The sequence below is a fragment of the Poecilia formosa genome, unplaced genomic scaffold (assembly GCF_000485575.1).
Source record: "Poecilia formosa unplaced genomic scaffold, Poecilia_formosa-5.1.2 Scaffold174, whole genome shotgun sequence".
Classification (NCBI taxonomy): Eukaryota; Metazoa; Chordata; class Actinopteri; order Cyprinodontiformes; family Poeciliidae; genus Poecilia; species Poecilia formosa.
The window spans coordinates 903,506-917,578 of NW_006800113.1; the positions used below are offsets into that span (position 1 = coordinate 903,506).

At 41.9% G+C, this 14,073-nt stretch overlaps 1 protein-coding gene across 6 annotated transcripts in view; it reads left to right on the forward strand.

The window, feature by feature from the left end:
- The window catches only part of raph1b (Ras association (RalGDS/AF-6) and pleckstrin homology domains 1b), a 37,397-nt gene that overhangs the window by 18,578 nt on the left and 4,746 nt on the right, over positions 1-14,073 (forward strand). For 2 of the 6 annotated variants that reach the window (XM_016678095.1, XM_007565321.2), the window contains exons 3-17: positions 3,525-3,644; positions 3,884-3,989; positions 4,103-4,297; positions 5,027-5,460; positions 6,354-6,440; positions 7,033-7,107; positions 8,996-9,073; positions 10,795-10,954; positions 11,040-11,161; positions 11,386-11,451; positions 11,577-11,720; positions 12,675-12,785; positions 13,529-13,627; positions 13,715-13,835; positions 13,919-14,055. In XM_016678095.1, the coding sequence (XP_016533581.1) occupies positions 3,525-3,644; positions 3,884-3,989; positions 4,103-4,297; positions 5,027-5,460; positions 6,354-6,440; positions 7,033-7,107; positions 8,996-9,073; positions 10,795-10,954; positions 11,040-11,161; positions 11,386-11,451; positions 11,577-11,720; positions 12,675-12,785; positions 13,529-13,627; positions 13,715-13,835; positions 13,919-14,055 (2,055 nt within the window). The remainder of the gene's footprint in view (positions 1-3,524; positions 3,645-3,883; positions 3,990-4,102; positions 4,298-5,026; positions 5,461-6,353; positions 6,441-7,032; positions 7,108-8,995; positions 9,074-10,794; positions 10,955-11,039; positions 11,162-11,385; positions 11,452-11,576; positions 11,721-12,674; positions 12,786-13,528; positions 13,628-13,714; positions 13,836-13,918; positions 14,056-14,073) is intronic. The other 4 variants (XM_016678098.1, XM_007565323.2, XM_016678096.1 and 1 more) reach the window with 3 other exon arrangements.

Genomic DNA, 14,073 nt, shown 5'->3' on the forward strand with positions numbered 1-14,073 from the left:
AGGACAGATACTTCTCTTTCCCAGTTCAGCGAACAGAAAGCAGAGTTACATGGTTACATGTTCAAAACTTTTTTTGAACATGTAACCATGTGTTTTTTTTTTTAATGACTCCTCATAATGATTGTTCTTTGCTTACCAAAACCTCCAGTGACCCATGCCTGTTGCTAACTGAGACGTCAGCAACTTACCGTTCTTGTAAACTCCCCAGACCTAAGACTACTACTTGTCTGGAACTGAAAGCTGAATCATAAAACTTGTTAGTCAATCTCAAACGGCGTTTTAATGGGAACCAAATGGTCAGGGATACTCTGTCGGCATTACACAAACTGAACTTAGCGAGGATTCGGCCAAGAAGACCCAGCCTGACCTGTGATGTAATTTCATGCATTTTTCTCCAACTAATGGAGAGAAGCAGGGAGATCTGGGGCCTCCTGGTGTAGATCTCTTGTTTTTTTGTTTTGTTTTTTTAAATGCACTATAAACTTGGCACAAAAGTAAGAAAAGTTGTTTGCTGTTATGCAGTTCAATCAATTGTACCGAACAAGCTTGATTGACACAAAGGGAGTTTTTTCTTCTGGTACAACGCATACAAATGTATAATCTATACAGATGTATTGCAATTTAATTGAAAGACTTTCTAATGGCGAGAGATTTATTACCAAGAAGCATCGTTATGACAAAGAAACAATCAACCAAATCCTTTGATCTGACATGATGTCAGTGGTTTGGCGCCTCATGTGTGTCAAGTTTGGTGTGAAATTATCCCGCAGGCAGGATCAGTCATTCCAAGTCATGTGACTAGAAGTCAGGGAGTTCGTCACTTATTAACCTACTTTCTCTGGTGACAAAAATACACTTGACCAAAAATCCAACACTTTTAAGCATTTTTTCAGCAGCACGATTCAAAATTTACATACACTATCTGTTCCTTTTGTTACACAGGCTTTACTCGGCGCTCTTCTAATCTTCTTGACACTCTTTGAACTGAATGGCTAAAGATAGATATCTGTTCTTTTCCTTCGCTTTTCCTCCTCCTACCTCTTTGCTGTTATCAGGGCTAAATGCTATACTTTCTCTAGTCTCATGAGAAGAGTTTTTCATTGTAAGAAGACGACCTTTCTGTTTCCGATTAGAGATTTACAAGTTAGTTGGTCTAAGTTTGGTCGGTTTCCCCTTGATCAGCTGTGGCCATGCAGTGACTGGCTGATAAAATTCAAATAGTAAAAAATTAACTTAATGTGTTGTTCAAAATATTTCGATTTCCTAACTTTTAGAAACTGTCAAAATCAGATTCTGCAGGCCAGACCTCAAAGAAAACCGATAATCGGTATGGGCTGGAAGATTGGTGCATCTTATTCTGACAAAAAAAACACACTATGCTTTCTTCCCTTTATTCCTTTTTTGTTGATTCATCAGCTGCGGCAGCAGTCGTTCACAAAAAGACCTAGGAAAAGAGACTCCTCTGGGAAGTCCTTTGACCTCTGCTCATTCAGTTTAGACCCCTGACCCGTCCAGATCAGTGTCGGTCATGCTCAGACGAGACAGAATAGCGTAGCTCTGTATCAGGAGGGAAAAGGCCAAGGCTGGCATTCAGTGGTGATAATGCTCCAGCGCATACACACTCTCGGACACACAGCAGCTTCCTCCCAGCCCTGCATCTCGGCCAGGTCATGGTCCATAAGCTTAAAAGCTGGGCCGCAGGTGGTAATTCGCTTAAACCTGCAGCAGGATCTCTGGCTGAGGCTGTGATTCCATTAGGATGACATAACTAGAGTCATTGTCGAAGAGTGCTTTGTTTTAGGTTATGCAATAATTTTTACTCTGGGTTTTTTTTTGGGGGGGGTGGGGGAGGTTACCTCATATTTGTCTAGATTTAATCAAGACTGACACTTCATCTGCTGTAAATTAAATCAGAGTTACTATACAGTCTCAAAAGTATTGTGTCGCTAAATGTGCAGTAACCCTAAAACAAGTGTCGGTGAGTGTCGCTGGAGCCACATGTACCCAAATCAAGAAATGATAATGACTGAATGGTGAACTGGCAAACCACAAGGCCTCAGTAAATGGTCCATTTGATGGCTGTAAGGGTGGAGGAGTCTGGACCTCATTTTCAACTTGTCTTCCCACACCCTCAAAATCCCTCCCCTTCCCAGTAAGTGGTGCAGAAAACAGAAGGACAGCTGGAGTTTCCCGACTCGGAGCGGGTCATAAGGGAAATGAGAAATTCTGCACATCCAGGCCATTTCCTGTTCCGCCTAGCACACTCGCTTGCAAGAGGATGGATGTAATTTCAAACACGCTCGCACCCAGTTTTACTTGGTTTGTTTTTAGGTTGCACATGCATATCCCACCTTCTTATTCAAGCCGATGGACCAAGTCCCAATGCCAAGGCAGGAAGCTATCCATCATCGATGCTGTAATGTGACACTGTAACAAGTGTCTCCCAACTGCTGTGGGGTTTCAGTCTGAGTTGCCGTCCAGTACTGCTTTGCTTTTCAGCTCCAACCACATATATTTGAAGCTTTTACCTCTCTCCTGTAGCACAACAAGGATTTCAAACAGCTTTTCTTGTAGAAGCTCAGGAATTCCCATAAAAGCATAAAATATATATATATATTTTTTGTCAGATCAAACGAATGAGGGTCATCAGAGGGGTTAATCCTGGTTTGGTACAGACCCAGCTGGTGACTGACACTACATGGGTTGGGTAACTGGAGGCAGTGACACCGTCTGAAAACATCAATGGGATTACTGGGGCATATTCCATCAGACGACTCTGGAGGGAGATTGCTGGACTGTATCAAAGGATTGACTCACATTTACTGTCCACAGATCTTCATATTGTGATTGATAGCATCTCCTCCTCATGTTCTAGTTAAAATAGTCAGTCCTACGTATTAAGACGTTAATGTCATTTATTTGCTTTACGGGTTAAAGCTGTAAATAGTTGATTTTCATTTATGCCTCCAAGATTCTTGCTGTCAAATATAAGTTTATGTACACTGTGAAATTCTAAACTCCTAGGTTTTAAACTAATTCCTTTAATAATCTCTTTATAATCACACATATATGTGGTGGATTTTGTTTTGCATTTGATTTGTGATGTCACGTTTGCCAAAATTTGATCAAAAAGTTGTTCGTAAAATAAAAAATCTAAACTCCTGTTAAGAGTATGTGCCTACTCTTTAAGTTTTACTTTTTATTTATGCCATCAGTTGAAACAATGCTTCCTCTTGATTTAACTTTTTGCTTTACAATGAAATGAAAATGGTGATTTTGATTTCATTTATATTCAGCTGATCTACTCTTTTTGTCCACTTGGGGGTGCTGTATCACTAAAAACACCTGTGAAGTCCCTCAGTTTAACACATTTCAGTCCTTATTATGGCCTTAAATGTTGTGTGTGGCCTTTAATCTCTCCTGCATCACTTTCACTGGCTGCTCTGGGATGAACTGGTGTCTTCTCATCTATAATTCTCTTCTATAATCTATAATATAGCAATTTCAAATTTTTGTGTGTGCAGATGGATCAGGTGTCGGACGACGAGCTGGACCACGGGGCAGAGGAGGACAGCGACAAGGAGGACCAGGACCTGGACAAGATGTTTGGGGCCTGGCTGGGCGAGCTGGACAAGCTCACACAGGTAGGTAGACAGGCAGGAGGAAATAAGGAAGAGGCTGTATCCATGGAAACCGTAACACTGCTAATCCTGTCTCTGTTTCCTAGCAACTCTCCCCTTCACTTTACATTGTGCAGATATGCAGCGCTGTGTGTGTGAGACACCTAGGAGCGTTGCAGTCAGACGTGGTTGTTATGATCCTCTGTCTTGGTTGTTTTTCAGTGTTTGCTGTTTTTTTTTTGTTTTTTTTTCATTCATCACAGAGTCTGGATGACGGTCGGCCACAAAAAGCACTGCAGAAGCCGCCTCTCAGGCAGGAAACGAACATAGCCAACTTCTCCTACCGCTTCTCTATGTACAACATAAACGGTGAGACTCGGGTGTCAAAAAGCAGCACAACAAACAAATAATTTCCTAATTTATTGAGTTCCCTCCATAATGAACCTGCTTCCCCTTCCATCCCCTGTGAAATCTTTTCACAGAGGCTCTGAATCAGGGAGACACCGTCGACCTGGATGCCCTGATGGCCGACCTTTGCTCCATCGAGCAAGAGCTCAGCACCATCTCCAAACCAAACTCGGCGTCTCGCAGCCAGAACAAGGGACAACAGAGGGGCCCCGGGGGCCGCAGTGCCAGCACCAAGCACCCTGGCACTAGTGGAGGGGGAAGCAGCGGAGGTAGTTCAGTCTCTTTACAGCGTGCTGCATTTTAAGGAGATTGTGTCATGAGTTACTCCCCTGCTTTGTGTGCAAATCAAAGGTCAGCAGAATTACAAAGACTTGAGTTTGACTCTCTCGGGATAAATAGGTACTTTTAAATGAGTCACTGCGAGGGGAGAATGAGCGCCGGCTTTGTTCTCCGCTGGTTCAGAATAGAAAAGGCCGACCAAATGAGCAGCGGCTCACAGGAAGCAGTCAGACTCTGTCCAGTCACAGAAAAATACACAAAAGGGTTTTTATGAAGGGACCTCTTGATCTTTCTCTAGATTTTGTGTTTTTCGATGAATATTAAGAATTGTTTTTCAATTTGAAATTTAAAAACGAAATCCCTCCACATCCATATTGGCTTCATTAAGGATGAAGTGGTTGAGTTGATAAAGAAGAAAAAAAGAAGTCAACCAGTTTTTTTTTATTTCTAGAGATTAACTGTGAGAACAGGCTGTGTTCATCCATCCGTCTATTCTTTTGTCCATTCATTTCATCGGTCCATCCTGACATCTGTAGATATATCTTCCTTGAACGTGTTTAAGTTTTGTGTTTTTATGAATGAAATGGACAAAAAGTCTAAACTCTACTTGTAAAAAATCCAAAGACAGGGATTTCTGAACATGTCAAAGTTGACTGTTTTTGTGGTATATCACTTCTGTGTTCTCAGTGTTTATATTTTTTCTTAAACATTTCCCTCAGGAAGCACAAGCAGCAGTGCCAGAGCGTCGCCGGCCAGCACGGTTCGGGGCGGCAGCACCAGCTCCCGACCTGCGGCCTCCAACATCTCCCTGGACGACATCACCTCCCAGCTGGAGAAGGCCTCCCTCAGCATGGACGAAGCGGCGCGTCAGACTTCCTCTTCGTCTTCTACTTCGTCTTCCTCGTCTTCGGTCTCCTCCACAGCTTTGCGGCGCCCCTCCTCCGGATCGTCCGGTGGCGGGCAGCACCGCAGAACCGGCTCGGTGGGCACGGCCTGTGAGCAGGAGGCCCAGTCGCAGCGCTCCAGCATTAATTCGGCGTGCGCCTCGGCTTCCAGCATGGACTCCCTGGATGTGGATAAAGCGATGGCGGGAGGAGAGGCAGATGAGCGGGGCAGTCCGAGCTCGCAGGGGCAGAACCAGACCAGCACAGAGGTATGATGTTTGCACGGAAACCAAAAACAAAGCACACAGCAAAATAACCAAGGGGGATAGTTTGAGTTGCATGTTTTTGGTGTGTTATGCATCCTCTTGTGTAATGAAACCCACTGCAATCTACAGAGTTTTGGATTGCAATGTTAACGGCTTTTTCTGGGCTCCTGGATCTCGCCACTAAACCAGATGAACCTCTAAAGCAGTCTTTCTCAAACTGTGGTCATCAAGGTGCTGCATGTAAATAAGCGTTTATTTGCTGTGATGTGAGCTCAAAATGCGACACGTAGCGTGCGAGGTGGTGAGCAGCGCTGTGCCCCACGTTGACTAACTGCATCTAAACACCTAAAATAAAATAATAGATTATGTTGGGCTTTCCTCAGACTGAAAGAAAATGTTTGTTTCTACCAAGCAACTCAATTTTCTTTTTCTTTTATCATGCTTCTAAATTACAAACAATCCTAAAATATAATTAATGCACACAACACTTGGAATTAAAAAAAAAGTCATTTTTTGATGTTGTTTTATTGCGGCAATAATTTAAAGTTAGGTGGTCTGTGAGTGTTTAACCTTCAGCCTAAAAAAAGTTTGAGAAACACTGCTCTAAAGTGTTGGTAAGACTCATTTAATCTGGTTTTAGGCACAGCAAATCTCAGCTTTATTCCACGCCTGTAGAAGCTCGAAGAAAAACAGGCGTCCAAAAAAAAAAAAAAAGAAAAATGAAAAATAAGTCAGGTCACAACAACCATGTTATCCTGCATGTCTCCCTCCCCCTCCTGCATGTGTTCACTTTGTTTCTGTTTGCATCCTTTGATTTACCGTTGGCCTCTTCCCACAAACACACACGCACCCGCCTGCCTGCCCGCCTGCCTGCCTGCACCTTCCGACTTTTCCAGCATGTCACTCTGCGACGGGCCAGCAGTAGGCCGGCCAGACGCCAGCTTGACTTCACCTCCCGCGAGGGTGAAGTGGACCGGGCCACTGTAAGTTTGCGTGTGAGGAGTACAGTGAACTATAATCGTGGAAAATAATTTTTATGGTATTGAAAATACAGAACATTGTTGTGTGTTCAAATTGGGGTTTGGGGGAATGTTTTACACCTGTTTAAAAAAAAAAAAAACATTTAGCAGTTCTTATAAAAAAAGTCAAATGGTTATTTGTGTATGGATGTGGTTTTCAGATTTTTTAGTCCAATTAAAACCCTTTATTGCAGAGGTACGATCGTAATATTTCAGTTTTGTTCATGAGACAATGAGATCTAGAAACTGCTGTAAAATGACGTGTGAAAGCAGCTGAACTGTAAGTGAAACTACATCTGAATTTTCCTCACACTTCACACAGTCTTTCCTTCAGCTCCCACAGCTGCAGCTAACGACAACCACAACTGCTGAGTGCTTTATTTAGACTCTTCTCTCTTTTCCACGCTGCTTTATTTATTTTTTCAAAAAAAAAAAAAAAAAAAAAGAATCACAGCACCTGTAATTAATAAGCCTCAGATAATCATCTGGCACTGACTTCCTTGTATTTTGTCTCTTCCTCTGCTCTTTCTTTTTGATCTCCTGTTCCTCACCCAAGCATTCCTATCTGGACCGAGAAACCTCACTCATTCTGAAAAGCATAGCTGGGAAGCCTTCTCACCTCCTGACCAAGGTGACTTCCTTTTACACTCCATGATCGGTGTGGGTGTCTGTGGAGTCTCTGCATGCCTGCTGGGGGGCGGGGGAGAAAAAAATGTCCATCTTTCCGGGTTCCGACACGGTCTGGAAACGTTGAAATTAGATTTTAGTGTTTTCGACGTCTGGATAACGATGAGAGCATAGGCTCTGGAAAGTTGAATCAGGAAAAGTTTGGCAGTTTTCCATAACAATGTTTCGGAACCCTGATCTTTATTATTGGGGGAAAACCAAGATCGCCATATTCAGCGATCTGTATATGAAGGCTTTGATTACAGCTTTTAAGGATGGATAGCATCAAATTAATTTTTCCTCATTAACTTCACCATGAGTTGGTCTTTATTAAACCTTATTCAGATGCATGGGGGCTTTTGTCTTTGGATCTGTGCTGGGTCTCCTTTCCGTGTTTTTCTGCATGCGGCCTACTGTTGATTTACTTTCTGTTTTATGAGGAAATAATCTTGTCAAGCTAATTTATCAACCTTTTTGAGGTTTAATGTTTCTTGTATCTGTCAGTGTTATGCAGTAGTTTTCCGTTATTTAAGTTGAAACTGGGGCTAGATTTACAAAGTCTCTACCTCAGAGGTTTTTACAATTATATATAAATTCATCATAAATCAGCTTGTGGAGTCCTATCACATAAAACAGATCAGTTTGTTTGAGATACAGTCCAGTCTAGAGTGGAAAGACATCAAAGTGTGAGGATGCCAAAATAAAAAATAAAAAAATTAAAACATGCAGAAGAGCTCTTGAAAACTGGCTGGGTGTGAACATGTCAGTAGAGTAGGATCAGAAACAGGAGTTGTGCCGGTGTCAGAGGGTTAAATCTGAGGTTAAACCCATCCTGACCCCCTTACTCTGAACGCCGGCCGCTCCGAGTCGGCCACACCGACTCCGACTCCGTTAATGTTTGCTTGCTTTGAAGCTACTCATGTGAAAAAAGACAGTCTGGGTCAAAGGGAGGAGGGGGTGGTTCTCGTTTATACCCCTCGCCCTCTTTCTGCGAACACATCTGTAGACGTCGTCAAATATTCAGCACCTCATTCACCCAAATTCCGCCGCCGCGCATCCCTGCCACTGTGGCTTAGCCTCTGGACCGGAGGCTGCCATCGTCTCTCGCCGATTGGCTGGAGGGTCCTGAGAAAGCAGCTCTCTGGTTGGCCGACCCCTTCGGCTCCTGCTATATTTGTGGGGATTATGCTCCATCGATTGGGCACGCTCCCAAAGCCTGGCTGCTGTTCTGAAGAGAGGAAGGGAAGAGGCAAGGGGGAGGGGCGTCTTCCTTCCTACTATCTCCTTTTTTTTTTTTTTTTTTTTGGTTTGTGAAATTGTGCACATTGGATGCACATGTGAATGTCAGTGAACCCCCACGCCGCCGCAGACTTTTACCCAGTTTCATCCCCGCCGACGATCGTGGTGGAACAACTTTACAATGTTTCCCACTTCTTCCGAGGATTTTGTATTTTTTCGGGATTCATAGATGCTCTTTGAAGTGTTCCTGCATCAATCTGCAGCCTCGCGCCCTTTAGGGATCTTCTAGCATTGTTTAAGAGGATCAAAGGAAGCTGCAGCAGCTTCCTTTGAATCCAGAATGATGGAGTGCCACGTTTGAGGGAATGCCACAGCTGCAACTGCAACGATTCACATCAGTTGTATAACATATTAATTACACAAGTGTAAGCGTTGCTAACCTGTAGAATGGAGATGATGGCATCTTGCTGGAGGGGGCAGGTAAGCTACGAAAATGGAGAGAAAAATCCTTATGCGGTTTGTGGCATTTCAACTTTAAAAAAAGGCTTAAATTGGATTAAACAGTGTGTGTGTGTGCCATGATGGATTAAACATGTTCCTGTGTCTCCATTAAGGAGGAGCAAGCCGCCAAGATCAAGGCAGAGAAGATCCGTGTCGCTCTGGAGAAAATCAAGGAGGCGCAGGTCAAAAAGGTAAATATGTTTATTTGGGGGGTTTTTCTGAACACTTTCAGACTCGATCTGTCTTCATGAAACTCCTTCGACCTTATGAAACGCTCGTCGTCTTGTCAGATACGCTTTTGAACTTCATCCATGGCGAGGCAGCGAAGCGCAGGGAAAATAGGTCAATGCAGCGTTTGATTGTGGAAGCAAGAAGTCGGTCTGTGCATTGAAAGACAATGCAGCGATTTTTCTTTTTTTTTTTGTTTGTTTTTCCACTTCCACTGTAACCTGCTCTGATGTTTGACTGGACGGCTGCAGCCTCTGTCTCCATTTATGTGTCGATACTGGACTCCACATGAATGAACCGACTGTGTGAGTGAGGACCAACGCATTTTGCAGAATGGTGTTCCTATGTTTTTAATATGCGATGAATGGGTGAAGCCCAGCAGTGTTCCAGCTAACAGGGCTCTCCTCTGACATGACCAGATAAAGGGAAGCTTGGTACAGCTGCAACATGAGCTGCAGTGATTCGCTGAATGCATGCAATTCCATCAGCTTTGTTGTATTTGAATTAAAAATTCAACATTTCTCATCAACTTTTATGCAGTAGAGATTCAGAAGGGGGGTGGGTTGGTTTGTATTCTGAGAAATGTAGGTCAGGCTCCCCATGTCTGAGGCTCCGTCGTAGAGCCTTCACTGGTTTGGGTTTCAGCTCAATCATCCTTAGTGTCGTAACGACCAGTTGGTGTCGGGATGCAGTTGTTGGCTTTATCGGTGGGGATTCAGCGATGGGGAATTAGAACTTGCCTCCAGATATTGTAAAGTTTTAATCTCGTTAGGTTTCAAATTTTGTTTTTCAGGCACTCCTAAAGTCTTTGTTTTAATAACTTTTTCCAGGAGTAGTAGAGATGTCGTCAAGCTACAAAACAGAATCAAATATTGTAACAAATACAAAAGAAGTTAATATTTTAAGGTGTCTTTAGCTTTTAAAATTAGCAATTAGCTTGGGAACCCCTAGCTTTTTAAACGGGTATCAATATTTTCAAATTCAGCATGTTTGTCAACAGATGGATACTAAAAGCTGTTTAATGTTCCTGTTATCTATGGAAAGTCTTGCTCTCTCTCACTTTCACGCAGCCTTGATGCAGATTGAGTTTACAAACGGCAACTTTGTAAATCAAGCTCGATCAAACTGAATATAGTCCAAGTTCAGTCACATGCTGACCTTTCGGTGTGTATCTGTGTATAACAACAAACTGGTCGGTCAGACATGAGGATAAAATAGTAATTTTTGGAAAAAGAGGGATTTTATTCATGTCAGTAACTGTAAAATATGCAAATATAATAAAGCATCACCTTTGAAAGAGATTAGATCCATAACGACTACCAAACAAACAGTTCAAACTCAAATATGCTCACTTACCATATTTTCCGTCCACTAAACTTTCCATCAATGTGCTTGGAGCAGCCATATTTTATAGCATCGGAATTTGGAGCTTACTGACTAAGTGTAGGTATAAGCTGTCAGCGAACTGTCTGCTGAATTTTTTTTTAGCAATTAGCATTTTTAGCATTTTCATCATGATTATTTAGGTTGTACCATAAGATTTCTGCTTATTGGGCTTATACATCAACACTTAGTTAATATTCTGATGTATTTAGTTGAATATATCTGATGTCTGTATTTTATTGGTCACAAAAAGCAATAACTAGCTTTAGTAATTGTTTCTAACGCTCCTGTTCTTTCTCAGCTGGTGATTCGGGTCCATATGTCGGACGAGAGCTCCAAGACCATGATGGTGGATGAGCGGCAGTCGGTCAGGCAGGTGCTGGACAGCCTGCTGGACAAGTCTCACTGTGGCTACAGTCCAGACTGGTCTCTGGTGGAAACCATCACGGAGCTGCAGATGGGTAAGCCAGCAGTCCATCCCAACTCAAATGAGCACGCTTAATGATGTTGACGGCAGGTTTTTCGTTGCGCCGCGATCTTTTCCAGAACGTATATTTGAGGACCATGAGAACTTGGTGGAGAACCTGTTAAACTGGACCCGGGACAGCCACAACAAGCTCATGTTCATCGAGCGCATCGAGAAGTACGCTCTCTTCAAGAACCCCCAGGTGAGCACCCATTAATCTGCTCGTGCCGCGCACGCAAAACACATAGTTTATGCATGCTGAGTGCTTACAGCTGCCAGTCAGGGAGGGAACTTGAAAGTAGGTCAAAACTCTAAAGCGAGTTGAGGTGAATAATTTATTTAACGTAAGACGAGGTGTGTTTCCAGCTTCACTCCCCCTCCTCGTTGTCATCGACTCACTTTCCTGTTCCCGTCAATCCCTTTCAGAACTATTTGTTGGGGCGGAAGGAGACGTCGGAGATGGCTGACCGGAATAAAGAAGCTCTACTAGAGGTAAAGCCGTGCAAAACAACCTTTGTTTTTGTTTCTACTGCTGGTAGAAGGAAATGAAAACGGAGAATTGCACTATTTTATTTATTTATTTATTTATTTATTTATTTTTCATTTTTGTCTTTCAGGAATGCTTCTGCGGGGGATCGGTGTCGGTGCCAGAGATTGAGGGGATTCTGTGGCTCAAAGAGGATGGAAAGAAGTCGTGGAAAAAGCGTTACTTCCTCCTCAGGGCTTCAGGGATCTATTATGTCCCAAAAGGCAAAGCAAAGGTCAGCTTAGACTTGTTTACCTCTGACCCACAGTCTCTCTGTCCTAGCAGAGTTATGAATAATAATGACACATCATATTTTTGAGGCCTCTGCCTTTCTAATAAAGTTACCACTTTTATGACTATCAAAAGTGACACTAGCAAATTTGGAGATGCACAAAAAAAACTTTGTCCTCAAAACTTTGTTAAAGTGAGATTTCAGAAAATACTAAGGCCACTACTTCTTTAACACCTTGTTACTTTCTCCAGAAACCTGCTGTTCTCAGTGAAAATGTTGCTAAGTATTTTTGGACATTTTGTATGAAAAAAAAAAAAATTAATGGGAGGAAATTTTCTGTTTTATGATAATTGCATAATTGCAAAAGCCTTATTTATGTATCAGTTAAAAAAAAGAGTCAAGCAATGTTTCGAATTTTGAACAGGTTCACTTAGAAAAATCTGAATTTTACATGCCAGACTTTGAAGGGTTAAACAGAAATGTGAGTTGGGATCATGAGAACCAGATTCACAGTCTGCTCTGCGGTATTTCCTGTTGTGTGCTTAATCACTTTGAAGAACAGTTGCAGCAAACAACGCATGCCATTTATCATGTACGGTTCTAGATCTGAAGTGCACATGTGCTCTTATTATTGTAAGCATGTGTGCAACGTGCATAATTCCCTAAATTATCTTCCTCTTCTAACCTTTTTCTCCATCAAAACTATCTTCTTGACATCTGAACATTTAGAAACATGCTCTGTGTTCAAAAGCCCCCATATAATCATCATTTAATTAGTATTTTGTGGAATTCGTTCTGAATTAGTTGCAATCTAGATTACAATGTTGTAATGTTCAAATTTCTATATGTATTTTCCAGAGCGATAGGAATTATTTTACGAATTCATCACTTAAGAGTTTTTTGTTGTTATAATTAGTGAAATATGCATCAATAATGTTGTATCTTGTGTCTCTGAAGGCGTCCAGAGATCTGGTGTGCTTCCTGCAGTTGGATCATGTTAATGTGTATTATGGCCAGGACTACCGCAGCAAATACAAGGCTCCTACTGATTACTGCCTGGCCCTGAAGGTAAGAAAATCACCTTTGTAGATAGTTGACAGGTATAGAAGAAGCTCTTAATAATCAACACTTTTATACAATTAGACCTAAAGAAAAATCTGTGCTTTATTTGTTATAGTGTTCAAGTGTGCTTTGTTAGCTAACAAAAAATATATATGTGTACACCTTTAAAAATTTTCAAAGATGAAAGAGAATTAATTATTGCTACCCAGACGTAAACAGAACTGCGAGCGTTGGTCAGATGAAACTAACATAAAGCTTTTTTGTCATCAAACGCTCCAGTTAAGAGTTAAAGTTTGATGTATAAGTAAATCAAACTTTATCTATAAACGTGGGGAAAAAAGTCTTTACAGATGCTGAAAAATAAAAAAATATATAAAAGAAACTCCAAACTTAAAAACTACTAGAGAGACACATTGGAAATATTCAAATTATGTAAACAAACTAGAAAATTACGTTATTGTTATGGAGAAGATAAAGTATTAGGAGATAAATAAATCAATCAAAGAGGATGAAGAGGCATGAAAATGTCATCGTTTAGCTTAGTAAGGAAAACATAAAAACCTTATGACCAGCGAAAGATTGGTCTATCTCATTTGAAATCTAGATTAAAATGGATCAACATTGGGTCTTTCAACAGTATATCCTGATTCCTTCCGATTTTTACTGAGCAGAATTCAGATTATTGACGGGAAATGTTTTGTCCTTTTATGTGAGATGTAGCCACTAGCTGGGGCTGTTTGTTTTATTAGCATCCCCAAATCCAGAAGAAGTCCCAGTACATCAAATACCTTTGCTGTGACGATGTTAGGACCCTGCATCAGTGGGTGAATGGCATCCGCATCGCCAAGGTGAGTCCAAATCTGTTCATTTTGGGCAATAAGCAATGTTTTTATATGCATTTTCATAAATGACTTGAAGTATGTGCTTATCTATAGTATGGCAAGCAGTTATATGTGAACTACCAGGAAGCAATGAAGAGGACAGAGGCAGCCTATGATTGGTCATCTCTGTCTACCTCCAGCATTCGGTCAGGCTCCAGTTCTGCCAGTATACCTGGTGAGTTTATTTTCTAATCACAGACTCCACTGATAGTGCAGCATGAAGTTAAAACCAAGATTCTTGTGTTTGCATCCTGTCAGAGTCCCAGTCCAATCATTCAGGTCATTCAGACAGTGGCGTGGACACAGCCTCCTCTCATGGCCGGTCCCAGAGTGTGGTGAGCTCCATTTTCTCTGAAGCCTGGAAGAGGGGAACCCAGATGGAGGAGAATTCTAAAGTATGACTTTCTGTCCAC